Here is a 15,769-nt window from a genome sequence, read left to right on the forward strand (position 1 = left end):
GGTACGTGAACAAAATTTCTTACTGGGAAGGAGTAAAAGGAGAGATTAACAGAAAACCTGAAACAGGAAGGACCATAAACAGGCTAACATCCCTTTCACTCTGAAGCTTCTATTTCTGACTACATTTGAATGCTTTCCCTGGACTTTCAGCATCTTCTTCAAGAAACGCTTGTAAGAAAAGTTCAGTGTGGCCAATAGTCCTTCCAATGTGCACTGCTCTCCCCGGGAGTCTGAGAACCACACTGGAACCCTGCACTCCAGTGAAGCTCAGCTGTCCTTCCCTTACCCCACTGGCACTTTTAGCTCAGTTCAGTCTTCCTAGCTACAGCCACCATTAGTTACCGTGCAGATGTGCGAAGGTCATATTCCAGGCACCCCCTCCTCTTCCCCCTCTTATTTTAAAGGGAGGAATAAGGATTATTTATTGTCCCGTCAAGCAGAAGAGATGCCAAGGGAAAGAAGACATATTAAGTTTGCACATTAATTAAAAGGGAATGAAGTGAAGCCACAGGAACTGGGCAATGCGCACACCTGAAACTGACTCTGGGTATAGCTATATACGCTCACCAAAATAGCCCTTAAGTCTCCAAGTACGTTTAAAAGGATGACAGGAATGGCTGTACCTTTTTAACTCGCAAAGACCCTGAGCCTCATGTCAACATCTTATAGACATTTTACAAATCCATGAAAATACTCAACTGCCTATGAAAAGATTGCCGTAACCTGCGACTTCCCAAGATATCATAAAAAGGGAACGAAGTGCCTAAAGCGCTTATCTATGCAAACAAATCTATACGTATATGAAATCATCTTCCATCCCCAGCAAAGGCCTCAAGCAGAGGGCAGTGAGTACAGGAGTCCGGCTCCTCACGCAAGGGGCGGCCCCGAGCTCCTTGCTCAGACCTGGGCCCAGACGCAGGGGTTACCTATCGCCTCGCCGGCTCCGGCAGGCCGCCGCCCGCTCCTCCTCCTCCTCCTCGCCGCTCGGGGAGCTGGGGCGGGACGCGGGGGAGAGCGGGGAGCAGCCGGAGGGACTGAGGGGCTCCTCGCCCTCGGAGCTGGCAGAAGTCGGCGGGCTGAGGCGAGCGACCCGCCTCCTCCTACTGCGGGTCCGGGCGCCGCTGCTCATGCCGGCGGGTAGCACCGGAGGGAGAGGGCGGCGGTTTAACGGCCGCCTCCCGCCCGTCACCACAGAGCGGCGGCCTCCAACACACGCAGGCGGCGCGGTACCACCCGCGCTCCCGGCGGCCCCCGCGGCTTCCCCCTTCCCCCCCCGCCGCCATGGCAACCAGGACGCCGCGCCGCCAATCGCCTCGCCCGTCCGCAGCACGCGCCCCGCCTCCCTGGCGCCCGCGTGACAGCACCTCCCTCCGCGCCTGCGCCCGCCTCGCCTCAGGCCGTCTGCCCGCCCGAGGGAGGAGCGGGCCGCTGGCCTCCCGCCGCCACCTCGGCCTCCAGCCGGCGCCTGCCCCGGCAGGGAGGGGTCAGGCAGCGCCTGGGAAGGACACCGGGAAAATACGGGGTCAGAACCGGCGGCCAGTATAGTCCTCCCAGGACCAGGGAAGAACCCCGGTCCGGGAAAGGCAGCAGGCTCTGCAACCACCTGCCTGGCCCTGGTCATCTCCACAGTGACCACCGCCACTCCCCTATGCTAATTTATATGAACTCTTTGCACTTGTTCTTTCTTACTTAATAGCATTTTTTGCACATTTACTAGTTCAATAAACGAACCAGCAACCTCATCCACAGAAGATGATTCTAATCTGTCAGAAGAAGGTAGCTTAGGCATTTTCTAACCACTAAGTAGTTTATCCTTGAACTGCAATATCCCATTTTAGCCCCTACAATTAAAATCTTGTTTCTGATTTAAAGTTCTAAAGACTTTTCATACACCTCTTCTAGGCTAGTGGTGTCCTTTCCTTCCCTCCTATCAGTTAATTCTCCACTGAGTCTATTATAACTGTTCTAAATAAAACTTACTTTTAATGTACTCCTGTCCCTTCTTGTTTGCCACTTTGTCAATATTCCATCATGGTTCCAAATCCCAGGAACGCAGTCTCTTTTCACCGCCAACGTTGGGCCACCTCGACTGGCTTTTAACCAAACCCTTAAGCAGGATTAGCAACAATCATAGGTATCACCAAAGCTTTTAATTGCCTTTGAATCTCATCTACCAAGGAGATAACCGCTGACTAGCAGCCAGTAGCTTTTTATAACATCGAGCCATTTTGCTGTGGCTGAGCAAGCATAAGCATTATGGATACTAACATGAGATGTAAAAGTTTGCAAGTGATTGCAAATTTGTTTGCTGTATAGATATAATTGTTCTTACCAAGAATCTTCAGGACGGTGAGTTTAACAATATAGTTTTTAGTTGAATAGGCAAGTTGAAAAATAAGCAACAGTATTAAAAATGCTTTGTCTAAAATGGGAGTCGTTTGTGACATTTGAGGCAATTGACTTGCCATAAAAATTGAATTTCACTGGCTCAATGATATAAAAAGGCCATCAAACCTACACAACCATTATGTGTGCCTAGACACCACCTAAAACGCGCCCCGAGGTGGGAGACACTTCAATGCCATCATTAACTCAGTCCTAAAGAATGCCCAAGTGATTGTACTTGGGAATTTTGAGATGGGCTGTTTGGTACTCAGGCTGCAGATTCCATCATTTCCCTACTGGAAGGGCTGTATCTCTCCCATTCCTTGGGAGCACAGACTTCTCCCTCCCTCTTGCTCACCAGACTCTTTGCTGAGCCACGCTACCTTACTGATGTAGTAGAAAACATTCCAACTGTTTTGGCCAAGCAACTTGGGGTCTGAGCAAGTTAAAGCTCAGGGAGATGTCAGACAAGTGCTGAGGCCAAACCAAGACGCAAAGACGAGGTGTGAGGGATTTCCCCCTTGCAGTGGTGGAGCTTCTTGATTCAGCTTACCATCTCATGGGAGCTCCAGTCTTGGCAGCTTGGAGAAATACCACTATAGTTCCTGTAAGGAAAAAACAAATCTGTGTTGGGTTTGCGTGGCAAGGTTTTGGTAGCGGGGGGGCTACAGGGGTGGCTTCTGTGAGAAGCTGCTAGAAGCTTCCCCTGTGTCTGACAGAGCCAATGCCAGCCGGCTCCAAGACGGGCCTGCCGCTGGCCAGGGCCAAGCCAATCAGCGCCTCTGTGATAACATATTTAAGGGGAAAAAAACAAGTTAGAGCTTTTGCAGCTGGAGAGAGGAGTGAGAAGATGTAAGAAACTCTGCAGACACCAAGATCAGTGAAGATGGAGGGGGAGGAGGTGCTCCAGACACCAGAGCAGAGATCCCCCTGCAGCCCGTGGTGAAGGCCATGGTGAGGCAGGCTGTCCCCCTGCAGCCCATGGAGGAAGGATGAGGGGGTGTAGAGATTCCACCTGCAGCCCGTGGAGGACCCCACGCCGGAGCAGGTGGAGGCACCCGAAGGAGGCTGTGGCCCTGTGGGAAGCCCACGCTGGAGCAAGCTCCTGGCAGGACCTGTGGACCCATGGAGAGAGAAGCCCATGCCAGGGCAGGTTTGCTGGCAGGACTTGTGACCCCGTGGGGGACCCCACGCTGGAGCAGTTTGCTCCTGAAGGTCTGCACCCCGTGGGAGAGACTCACGTTGGAGAAGTTCGTGAAGGACTGTCCCCCGTGACAGGGACTCCATGCTGGAGCAGGGGAACGATGAGAGGAGTCCTCCCCCTGAGGATGAAGAAGCGGCAGAAACACTGTGAGATGAACTGACCGTAACCCCCATTCCCCGTCCCCCTGTGCCGCTGAGGGGGGGAAGGTTGAAGCCGGGAGTGAAGTCGAGCCCGGGAGGATGGGAGGGGTGGGGGGAGGTGTTTAACGATTTGATTTTATTTCTCATTCCTCTACTCTGTTTTGCTTAGTAATAAGTCAGATGAATTCCCTAAGTTGTCTGTTTTGCCTGTGACGATAATTAGTGAGTGATCTCTCCCTGTCCTTATCTTGACCCACAAGCATTTCGTTATGCCTTTTCTCCCCTGTCTAGTGAAGGAGGGGAGTGAGAGAGCGGCTCTGGTGGGCACCTGGCCCCCAGACAGGGTCAACCCACCACTTTATCCTATCGCTGATGACATGTACTGATAACCAGCTGATCATCTGGAAAGGTTTACCAGCAAGCTGAAAAATACAAAAAAGGCCTGAATGCATCTCTGATCTAAGCACTCCTGTAATATTGACTACATCACCGTGCAGCAAATTGATAGTCATGATGTTAATATAACTCTGGCAACTTGTGGTAGATTGTTGAGCTGATCATCATCAAATAAAGATTCAAGTATTACTAGCTGCAGCGTCCAGCAGACAACAAATTAAACCTATTAAAATAATTTCAGCTGATGATTCAAGTATTGGAGACAACAGAGTATCACTAGAACATGAATTTCATGCCGAGTAAAGTTACAACAATGAGAAAATTTCAAATCGGTCTGAATTCTTAGGATACAAGGTGCGCAACACAATGCCTCAGCTTTGTTCAACACAAGCCACCTATGGTTTTACAGGAACATCTGTGTATGTGCTGCTTGCAGCTAAGAAGTAAAAGAAGTATAGAAGTTGTTTACTACATGGCTAAACGAGCACTGTGAGCAAAGCTCCACATCATGGTGGGCATCAAAACTTCAAGTATTTCTACAGGGCGCAGACCAAGGTAATTTCAAAACATCTTAGAAAGGCTTGAAAACCTGCCCCGATCTTAAAGCCCATCTCATAGCGAAGACCGAAGAAAGGGATGTCACAAGGTAAGGCAGCAATCTTGCCAAGGACACAAACATCCGAGTCTTTCTCTTCCCCTCCATATCATCATAGAGAATAGTTTAATTCTTGGGGATTCAGGAACAGGAGCTGGGCAAACAGCTTATATTAACAAGCCTTGGTATTGTGACAAGGCACCAGAGTGTATGCGTTGAGACTGCCTATACAGAGGGCGGCAAAAGCTGGTTCACCTTTCAGGGAATTAAAGCATCGTTACTGGAATGGCAGAACCATCCAACTTGAAGAGAAGTGAAAATATAAAATCATGTCATTGTTATCCCTCTTCTTACCGTGCTGCCCAACTTGTCAAGCCAGCTCCACAGCCACCGTGCCCTAGTTAATACGGGCAAGGTAAGAGCCCAAACAGTGTCATTTTGTAAAATACTAGGGATTGAAACAAGAATCCTGCAGGTTCAGGTACACAACTCCTATGGCCACAGAAGGACTAACGAGCAGACAAATAGCACGTTGCAAGGAGGTGCTTCATGGCAAAACCTGAATTCTGTGAATTTAGTGCCATAATAGGAAAGACTGCTTCTAAAAGGATCTGCCCTGGCAGGAATTAAGCGCCGACACTGCTAAAGCCTACGGGCAAAATCAAGCTGACACCACAAAGCACAAAAGTTGCCGCAAACAACTGAGTGTAGTGAATAAATATATATACACACACCCCTATGGTTGTTAACGCTGTGAAAAATCTGCCTAATTTCTCACCAAAGAAATGACAAAAACCACATTCAGTCTGTTAACTGAACCAACACCATCACAAACTACGGAGTAAGTACTTTAAGCTACCTACCCACAGGGAGTTACATTCGGAGTAAACAGAGCAATACATTCACAGACCTGTACCTTCTGTCTGTTCAGTCACGCCAATCAGCGCGTCTGCACATCCAGGTGCTCCTGACAAATTGCTCACGAGTAATCTCTAATTGCCATCCACAGCATTTGAAAAACCTTTTTATGGAGAAAATTTCAAGAAAGCAATTTTACAGGTAACAAACACAGAAATTAATTAAATTCGAGGCATAAATCAACTAGCCTGATTTGACAACTCTATGAAATACTTGAATTTGCCAACTCTTCTTTATGAAATAGTTGAATTTTAAAAATTCAACTGTAATCTGATCAGCTCAGTCTCTGAAAACATAAGGGCCATCAGAGGGAAACCTCTCAGTTCTACTTGATTAATATTAGCCAGATTTCCTGAAAAGCATCAGTTAAGATTGCTTTCAGATGTAGTGTCTGGTTCCACACTTGCATTCAGGAACACAGAAAAAGCATAAAAATAATCCTACTGAAAAAACACCCCAACATACTAAATTTAGGCACAAACTAAGGCTTAGACAACGTGCCTTAAACTTGAAGGATGTATGTCTTAATTTTTCTTGCCACCTGGAAAAAATAATAATAGAACATTTGAAGCAAATATAGTTAAATTTAAGAAGCCTTGCCGAGTCTTCAGATTTTCCAGTTTGGGGAACAACGGTGGGGCAGGCACGGCAGCGAGGAAGAAAGTTACTTGGCTCCGCACTCGGTGTCAGAGCCGAACGAGCGCTGCCTATACTTGTCAAGTGGCTATTTTTGTGCCTGTATTTGTAGTTCTGCTTGACTAGAGGCGGTGAAATCCGAGAGGTCTTGGATTGCTCCAGTTTTCCTTCGCGGTACGGCGTATCCTCGTCTCCACAATACGCTGCACCCGCTGCGAGTGCCAGCCCAGGCGCTGCTGGTCGCAGATGTGGAGCCATCTGCTTTCAAGGACTGCGGCCTTGAGAAGGTGAGAATTTCTGTCTTGGTTAGGGGAATGTGCAAGGACTCTGTGAAACACATTTACATTGAAATCCCATCTTTTTGAATCAATAGCAGGATCTCCTCAGCTCAGTTGGCTTACATTAGTTGGAGATCACAGCCCTCCTCCGTTCGAACAGCCTGCACGTGTTCAGCCACTTTACGCTGCGCCGTGTCTTTCTCTCTTTTAAAGCTTCAGTTACTAACAGGTTTAATTGCTCATTTTTGGGCTGAAGTTTTCAAACGACACTTAACAGGTTATACTTCTGTTCCCGGAAACCAGTGAGATGCTTCATATTTTGTTACCCTCAAATCTAGTAATTTCCCTATGTGAATGCCATAGTGACCATTAACTAGTATTTCTTAGGTAAAACCTAAATGGTATTTTTATAGTAGTAGAGCCATGAATGCAACATATGAAATGTGTCCATTCACCCTCCACACAGTATACAACAGTAAAGAAAACAGTAATTTGTGATGTATTATCCCATTTCAGATTTCATCTCATTTACTGAATCTTCAGCTGAACTCTAGTGCCAAATCGGTCAGATTCTACTGTACAATATGTGAAAATATTAAAAAAACCTCTTGCTAAAAATAAACTTATGCTAGCAGTAAGAGATCAAAAGCACCTATATAATTAAAAATTATTAAATTGAGAGTACATATGAAACGAACCCTGCATTGTGCTTTTAATTAAAAACATTAGCCTGTAAATTAAAAGTGGAGGCTTAAAAATAGTAATCAAGGTGAAAAGAATTATTGGAGAAAAGTATCTTTGTATAACTTTGAAATTTCTGAGTAAGCTTATGATTAAACACAGGGAATTCTACTGGAAAAAGAAATGAAAAAGGGCAAAAGAGATCTAGACCATAAAGTTGCTAAGTAGATGCATTATTTTTATAAGAGAATAAAAAGGCTCCATTTGAAATGATCTCCCAGCATACCGCCACAGAGCAGCTGACAGCTGTCCACAAGAAATTTCTCTTCGTGGGGGGAAAGGTAGGGAATGCTTTAGCAACAACTTTGGTCACTTTATTTGTGACTCCGTCCCCCTGCAGAAAGCTGCTTCCTCACAACAGCACAAGATGAGGAAGAAAAACAGCAGCAAAAAATGCTCTCCTTCCTGGAAGTCTTCCTTTATTTAAAGTCAACAGCAAATTCTTTTTGTCTGCTAAATCCAGCGTTGGAGCTCAGTACGAGAGGTGTGGAGAGGGGTGTAGAAGCAAGGTATGCAACGCTGTCACTGTAAGAACAGTTTAGCCTAGCTTTAGCCTCTAGAAAATCAGAGGATTTATTTCCTGCGGACACCCCAGAAGGGTGTAAGCCGTGAGGTTTCAGTTGTTTTGAGTCTCAAAACTGGAATTGGGGACCTTTGCCTAGCTGAGGCAGTGGCTGCCCAGGCGACACTTGTATGGAGGTAACTGAAAAACCTCACACGTTCCTAACACAGCACAGCTTTAAGGCCAGTTGTCCCCGTGTATTTGACACCGCTTTTGGAGCGGGAAGGAGGGGGAGCGAGAGGACGGCTTTCCTGTCGCGGCTGTGAACATCTGAACATTACATTGTGCCCTGCTACCGAGATCAGCTTGTCCAGCAAAGACCCAACAAAGGAGGCATTACGTACCTGGTGGCTGGATTTCTCTGGGTCCTCCTTACGTGATCATCCACCGGCGTTGGGCACGTGGTGATGCTGAGACAGGCAAGTTTCGCGGCACTGCTTCTTGACGGGTTGATTTTAGTAGCTACTTACTGCCTGTGCTCCTTCGCCTCTACCAGCAGGTAAAACCTGCGTGTGTTGGAAGACACCGGGCTGACTGCATTCAAAGTTAACTGTTAGCATAACTGTAACTCCAAAACCATACTGATGTACAATGAAATACTACAACTCCAAACGGATAATATCTGACCATTTTAATAGCATTTCAGTGAAGACTTGTTTCGTAAAACAGAAGAAGAAATAAATCCATACTCAGGAACATTGCTTGAAAATACAACGGGCTTTCTGGAAGACTGATGGTTGGATTTCCTTCCCTACCGATTATGAAATGGCAGCTGACATTTACTGTCCTTTTTGAGAGGTACTCGTTAGAAGAATTCTCGTTACCTGTGACTGGTCGGGCCAACAGAGGGAGTGTGGAACAGACTGGGACTCTTACAAAACTATGGCTCTAAAAAACCCCCACAACTCTCAGCACAGAAACAGTATCAAAACCAAAATCACCATCTGTACCGTTTTCCAAGCCATACTAAAACCATTTCAACTCAAACACAATACATAATAATGTCTTTATTAAAGAGACTGCTTTGTAAGAGGGCAAACACTTTAACCTTTTGCATGCCAAGAGTCAGCATTAGTCCGAAATCATATATCCACCGGTAAACTGGCAACTTTCTTATTTTTCTGGCAATTGTTTCCCGAAACTCTCACCGCGTGTAGCGGAGACCATACGACATTAGTTATGCTCAATAATTTTACATGTGCACCATTTTCAGCCTTAACTTTTGAAAAACAGAGCTAAATAACAAGCAATATTCATGTACCCTTTATTTGCTCTCAGTGTAACATTCCATGCTAATTGCAGATGTAATACTCATGAGTGTATATAGGAATTAACAACTCTGGGTTGATTTTCTTCTCTTGTTTTTACATGTGAATATTTCAGCTTACAAAATTAACAGCATACAGTAAATAATCCTCCCATACTTTGTACAAACTACATGATTTTGATATACAAGGATTCTGTTTTTATTACAGTGACAATATACAACCATGTCTATTTACAATGCAAAAAGTATATAAACCACATTTTAAACATTCTGCTACTGGCAGCCACTATTGTTTAGGAGGTAGCTTTAATTAACAAAATGAACTGAAGCCACATTTCCCATCATGTGTTCTATCAAATAATTTACAATACAAAGATAAAAATTCATTGTATGAACAGTATATACAGTTTAATTCTCAAAACAGCAATCTAGCTTTCAATCTTAAAGAGAATGTCTCCAGAGTGACTGGGATGGCAGTGGATTTGCTCTTGATTTAGCGTATTGTTCAAAAAACATACATGTTTACTTAATCATGCATTTATAACTTTATATCGATCAGATTTCAAACTAAATATAGATAAATGGATCACCAATTGTACTTAAATTGTTTGGGTCTCAGGACTTGAATCATTTAAAAATATTGCACTGATTTACATGAAAATCAGTGACCTTGCACAGTGTACTTCGCTCTCAGTAAAATAATCAGAAAAACGCTTTTCTTTATTGCAAAATTGCTTTCCTGTTTTCCCTCCAATCTCAGTCTATTCGTAGATATTATTGGGGTGCTGTAATAGTCAACAGGCTGCAGGGTATTAGCCAGTCTTTCTGCAAAGACATTAACAGCGCTGCTAACACCCCCCCGCCGCATCGATATTCCTTCCAACAGCGTGACCCGACTGCGTAATACTGAAGAACGTTGCTGTGGTTCACCTGAAGTAATGCATCATCACTGGAAAAATGTGTTGAACTTGCTATTCCTGACAGCTGTTAATATTCTTATTTCATAGTCTAGAGATACTGTGGATTACAAGTGCTTTATTGTAACAAACCCTTTCTTGAAAATTGAATGTTGGCTTGAAATACAAAACAAACATGGTATTCCTGTATTGCTGTCACAGTTACTTATGGGAGAATTAATCCCTTTTTTGGCCCTGCAGTAAAATTCATCCTGAGATTCAATGCTGAATACACTATACAAAGCGAGCAAGAGAGGTTTTTTTGCTTAGTTATAGAAAAGTCACATTTAAAAATAATTTCTTTAACATTAAAGAGCTGTCCTTTATATTGTGCTTTGGCAGGACAAAAATGAAATCAACTGAACTTACCTCGCCAACAGCAGAAGCAAAGTACAACTGGAGTACAACGTGGAAACACACCATTAGCATGTAAAAAAACTGTATAAAAGAAACCACTATTGCGTGGAAAGAGTAAAAATATTGGGTAACAAATTTGGTTTACCAATTATTTACAGTCGGGGCAATTGATTTATTTAATTATTTTTAAATGTATGGCTCAAGAAGCTACTGCCCGCTTCCCTTCTTTACAAACGACACTGAACGACGATTACAAAAGTGCTTCCTGCTCGAAAGGTCCAAACAGGCAACGGTCTGTGAAGCGTTATACCTCTTTATTAGAGCAGCTGATGGCAAAGAGCCTTTTCAGTCTTTAATTCTCGGTATGTTGTAGGCATAACGAACCAAAGGGAACCCTCGGCTTTGGTAGAAACACGCACGGCCGCAGGCCTGCACTTGGTCTGAGCTGTCCGACACGAAGGAGTCGTCCTCGTCCGCGTAGTCGGAGTGCGCTGACTGGGTGCCGCAGTCCGACCAGTAGCCATCCGGCCGTTGGCAAGGCACCACAGCCAGCGCGGGGCAGCTGTGTGATTTCATTAAGTGTTTACAGGGCACAGGCTTGGATAAAAGGAGCGATTCGCAACATTCGCACACGGCGATGTTACCCTGCAAATGGGTGTACACGCCACAGTCGTAGTAAAAATCCTGCGTCACGCAGCCCCCTTGAGCGTTGATGGCAATCGCTACCGCTCCGTTCTTCCTGGTCATATGGCGCCTGAGCAACTTCCAGTCTTCCTTGAACTTTGGGTTGAAGAATACGTACAGAACTGGATTCAGGCAAGCAGGTAATGGGAAAAATATCAAAGTAACAGACTTCATGATTTCAGGGCTGATAGAAATTGCCGTGATCAACGGTGCAAATGAGAAAAATGCAACAGGGCAGAAGAAGATGCAGTTCGTGAAGATTAGCCAAGCGACATGCTTAATCATGCTGGACTGCGAGTTCTCGGAGAGGTCCTCTTTTTCCAAGTTGCAATACAGTTTAGTGTAGATAATGGCCATTAGCAAAAATGCTAATGAATTCAGGAGCACTAAAGTTACTGTGAAGCCTAACGAAGGTGTCTCTCCAGTGGGGAACGGCAAGCAAAGGGGCGATGCCGAGTACTCCGCTTTATAAAAAAGTGGTAAGCATCCCGCTACCACAGCACACAGGAAAGCAATAAATGCCGCAATTTGAAACTGTTTCTGGCGATTGCTTTTCCCCTTTTTAATGATCTCCTTTGCAGAGAAGCTCCGTTCAACAGCTGCCAACATCAGGAAAAAAATGGCACTTTCTGACGAAAAGACTGCGAGAAACCCAGCAACTCTGCAACCACTGCCAGTCTCCCACCATATGCCAAATTCAGCAAATCTTCCCCAAGAGACAGCATCCAAGAAAGTTAAAATACCAGTATAGACTCCCATAAATAAGTTAGAGACAGAAATGAGGCCTATAAACAGTTTGGAAGATGGCAATGGAGTACAGGATGCAAATATTGTTAACATGACAAGCAGGTTGAAGAACAAAGCAACCAAAAAAATAAACCAGACAGTAAGTCGAATCATCCAGCTTCCCAATAAATATTCACAAGGCTTAAAAGCACCTAGAAGAAAAAAAAAAAAAACAAAACAGGACAACCAATTTAGGAAAAGAATCGGGCCTTAATAAGCAAGATTTTCAAAAGGTATTACGAGAGCACTCATTAATTCATGAATAGAGTACACAGCTGAACTGCTAAATAGGTCAGCTGAAAGTAAACTATTCTGCTGAAGCTATTTACTAATGAATTATGCCTGAAATAATAATTACTGAGATGAATGGTCACTTGAGAATACTTTGTATAAACAAACTAGCTAAACAAACTTAATTACCTTTTAGCTACTCAAACTAGCTTTTTTATTTTCTTTAGATTTCATACTTCATTTTAAAAGTTGGTAAAAAAAAAGAAAAGCAAATATTCACAACCGACTTGTAAGGGGAAAGTATTTTCTAGAATTAACATGTTTTCTCAAAAATGATTCACAAACACGCCTTCTGGAGTAACTTTTGGTCACAAGGAAACAGCTGTAAAACAGTCAACAAATTCAGCTTATCAGCTTTAATAGGGACAGGAATTCACCACAAGTCCTCTCCCCCACCCTCGTCGCTGAAAGGCACTGCGAGCTTAGAAAGTCATACATGGAAAATGATTTTTTTCCTTCTTCTTCTTTTGCCATTTAAAAAAGCTTAAATAATAAAGAAACATTCAACAAGCAAAATTATATGAGGCAAGACAAGGAAAAAAAAGGTCACTACTTCTGCTTACCCTTCTAATCCTTCTAATTGCTATTTATTCCATGGGGAAATCCTACTGATTTTAAGCAACAATTAGAAGAGTTTAACCTCTGCTACATCCCCATTAGGCACTGCTAATTGTCCGAAGCGCAATAGCTGGCGGAGGAGATCTCTCCCTGCAGTCGGGCACTGGGGAGCTGAAGGCAGAGCAGAAAAACACCAAATTGTGCTGCCACCCCGGGGTTGGAGCTTCTGAGCCGGATTCAGCCCTCGACACCCCGCAGCGCGTGCCCTCCCTTTAGGCAGGTGAAAGCTGCTACCTACAGCCCGTCCCTAACGCCGGCCGGAGCAACAGCGGAGAACGATTAAATGGCATCGCAAAAATCTCCCAAGGCCTAAAGCAACTTCCAGAAATTACTCAACTGCCAAGTCCAAAAAGAATCTGTTTGTTTGTTTAAATGACTAAGCTTCAATTCTGGGCAAGAAATAATGGTGCTAACTGGATTATCAGACCAGTAAAATCAGCAGTAAAATCCCTTTTTTTGCAGGTATTCCTGAGTAAGACATCCCTGCCAGAATAGTTATTTTTACAATACAATCACATGATGCAACGATACCTGCTAAGCTGAATCTACTTAAAAATAAAGCCCGCTTCCTACTTAGGACATTTAAAAATGTCAATGATGTGCTTTCAAAATCCCGAAGTGATAGACCCGAAGTCTGTTTTCTAGTAGCTGTACAGTGACTTATCTTCAGACAAGCAAAACCCACCACACTTTCCTGTCTTTCTCCCCAGGTCTAACAATCCTTAGAATGCAAAGTTCCCCTCCTCTCTCGCTAATATTCCCAGCCCACCGGGGGAAATTCGTGCTCGGAAGGATGAGTTTCGCAGCTTTCGGTGCCGTGCTACCCGAGTGCCACTGCTCAGCAATCCATTCCTGCCATTAGGCAAAGCGGAAAGTGGATCTACGAGATGAGCAATGATTCAGAACTTACACGGTGGGTGGAGTGTCCTACTTATGACCAGACAAGAGCACGGCATAGAAAACAAGTCGTTAGTATGGGAGGGACTGGTGAAAAACAAGGCAAATCGTGAACTTGTAAAACAAGCTCTTCCTTCCTTTTAGAGCTACAGCATCTCCGGCATGGGCAAAAAGAGAGAGCTGAAGGCTTTAAAGGTTTAAGCCATGCAACACACCACCTGAATTCTCATTCTGTGAACAGGAGATCAAAAGCAAATAAGCAGCATTGGTCAAATTAATTCTCAGATCACGTACAGTTACATTAATAATATATTTGACTTTCTGACCACAATTTTTTTTGGCTGTGATCAAGAAATCCTTGTGATATTCTTACACTAAAGCTGGAGCTAGCCCAAAAGATGAAGAGCAAACATATTTTCCTAATGGATGTAAAACACCAGTTTAGGAGAAGAGAATGAAACAGGACTTGGAAAACCCCTGCTCATCCCGAAGTAACTTCACTGGAAGCATACTGTTCCCCCCCATCTATGTGTTCCTGCTTATAAAAACAGGAGGGGAAAGGATGTATAGAAGGAGGCCTCTGGAGAGTCCGTGGCAAAGGCAAGGAAGTAGGAGGCAAGCGCTGTAGGAGCAGAGAGGAGCCGTGTGTGGAAATTTGCAGTTCGAGGAAGACAAGCAGAAGGGCAGCAATGAAGCTGCCTAGAATGAAAATACTGGTTTGTGAGATCAAAGACTTTCAACGCTCCTGGACTGCTCAAGCCTGAATCAGAATAGTTCTGGTATGCCAACAGGACTACTCGTTGCAAAATATCTGTAGCAGTTTAAGATGCTAGTGCCTGCTCCAGCTACTTGTAACAGCCCTCTGCTGTCGATTAATGCTGCTATAGCAGGGCTGGGAAACCGATCACATGAGTGTTCCTCATCCTGTCTCCTGCAAAGACATCCGGCTGAGTTAAAACACCAATGACGGCAGTTGGAGTTCAGCTTTCAAAGCACAGGCTGACTTCTTACTGAAACAGATGAGCATTCACACAGTCTGCTCCACAGACATCTCTTTGGCAAGAGTAATGCAGAATTAGGGGACAGCGCATTAAACACAGCAAGCTCTGAATAAAAGTATTACAGTCTTGTATGTTCTGCTTATGGAAACAAACTGCAGGTTTTTTTCCTAGCATGTTCTCCATTATAGGGCTGTGTGTCTAAAGCTGAGACAAATCTTTGTGAGCGCTCAGCCAAAACAACACTGACATCAAATGATGTTTCACCCAAGCATTGTAGAATTTAATCTTCTGTGTACAGAATGACTATGAGGAACAAACCATGTAATTCTGCAGACAGCTATTTGCATAACGCCATGCCTGAAGTTCACAGTGTGGCTAAAGCACATTATAAGATTTACCTGTTGCGGGTGTACAGTGAATAATAGTCTGTCCCAGCTCCTCATTTTCCTCATTTCTTAGAGCATCTGCATCAGCTGTAGCCAAGTGAAAATGAAAAACAGGTTAGTTGTAGGAAGAAAAAAGTGAAATGCAGTGAAGCTGCCTTGGATGGAAGTAGTCCTTTGAAAGATCAAAGGCCTAACTCTTCACCGACATTCAAGCCTTTAACAAGTGGAGCTGCTCTGGGCTGCCACATAAGGTCAAACGCTCCATGCGGAAATTGCTGCAGCAGTTTGAGTTACTACTGCCCGTCCCAGCTACTCACAGTGCTTTGTAACAAAGCACCAACATCTTTCCTCACTGGGACCTTGACGTAGACAGTAGAAGGACTAGCCCTTTCTTGACAGGAAGGTCAAAATACCAAGAACCATAAAACATTTTCGTTCTGGCAGAAAATGACAGAAACAATAATGGCAGTTTAGAATTTAAAAAACAAAAGTTGGTTTGTTTTTTTCCTTTAACAGGCAAATCTTACACATTTTGAAAGAACATGGCACTGCCTGTCTGTAAGCAGCTGCTAAGCACTTTCAAAGACAGCTTTTGCATTCCTATAAAAAACTTACATTTTCCAGATTTCCTTATTCAAAGGCAACATACGCTGTTATTCCGTCTACTCTGG

At 44.3% G+C, this 15,769-nt stretch overlaps 2 protein-coding genes across 5 annotated transcripts in view; both read right to left on the minus strand.

Moving 5' to 3' along the window:
• The window catches only part of CCDC34 (coiled-coil domain containing 34), a 63,394-nt gene extending 62,164 nt beyond the window's left edge, over positions 1-1,230 (minus strand). For all 3 annotated transcript variants that reach the window (XM_054828772.1, XM_054828771.1, XM_054828774.1), the window contains exon 1: positions 927-1,230. In XM_054828772.1, the coding sequence (XP_054684747.1) occupies positions 927-1,129 (203 nt within the window). In that variant the 5' untranslated portion in view covers positions 1,130-1,230. The remainder of the gene's footprint in view (positions 1-926) is intronic.
• A 7,249-nt stretch (positions 1,231-8,479) lies between these two features.
• The window catches only part of LGR4 (leucine rich repeat containing G protein-coupled receptor 4), an 80,617-nt gene continuing 73,327 nt past the window's right edge, over positions 8,480-15,769 (minus strand). For both annotated transcript variants that reach the window (XM_054827834.1, XM_054827835.1), the window contains 2 exons: positions 15,111-15,185; positions 8,480-12,057 (listed from right to left, as the gene is read on the minus strand). In XM_054827834.1, coding sequence (XP_054683809.1) covers positions 10,781-12,057; positions 15,111-15,185 — 1,352 coding nt within the window. In that variant the 3' untranslated portion in view covers positions 8,480-10,780. The remainder of the gene's footprint in view (positions 12,058-15,110; positions 15,186-15,769) is intronic.

Source organism: Grus americana, chromosome 5, assembly GCF_028858705.1.
Source record: "Grus americana isolate bGruAme1 chromosome 5, bGruAme1.mat, whole genome shotgun sequence".
In the NCBI taxonomy this organism is placed as follows: domain Eukaryota; kingdom Metazoa; phylum Chordata; class Aves; order Gruiformes; family Gruidae; genus Grus; species Grus americana.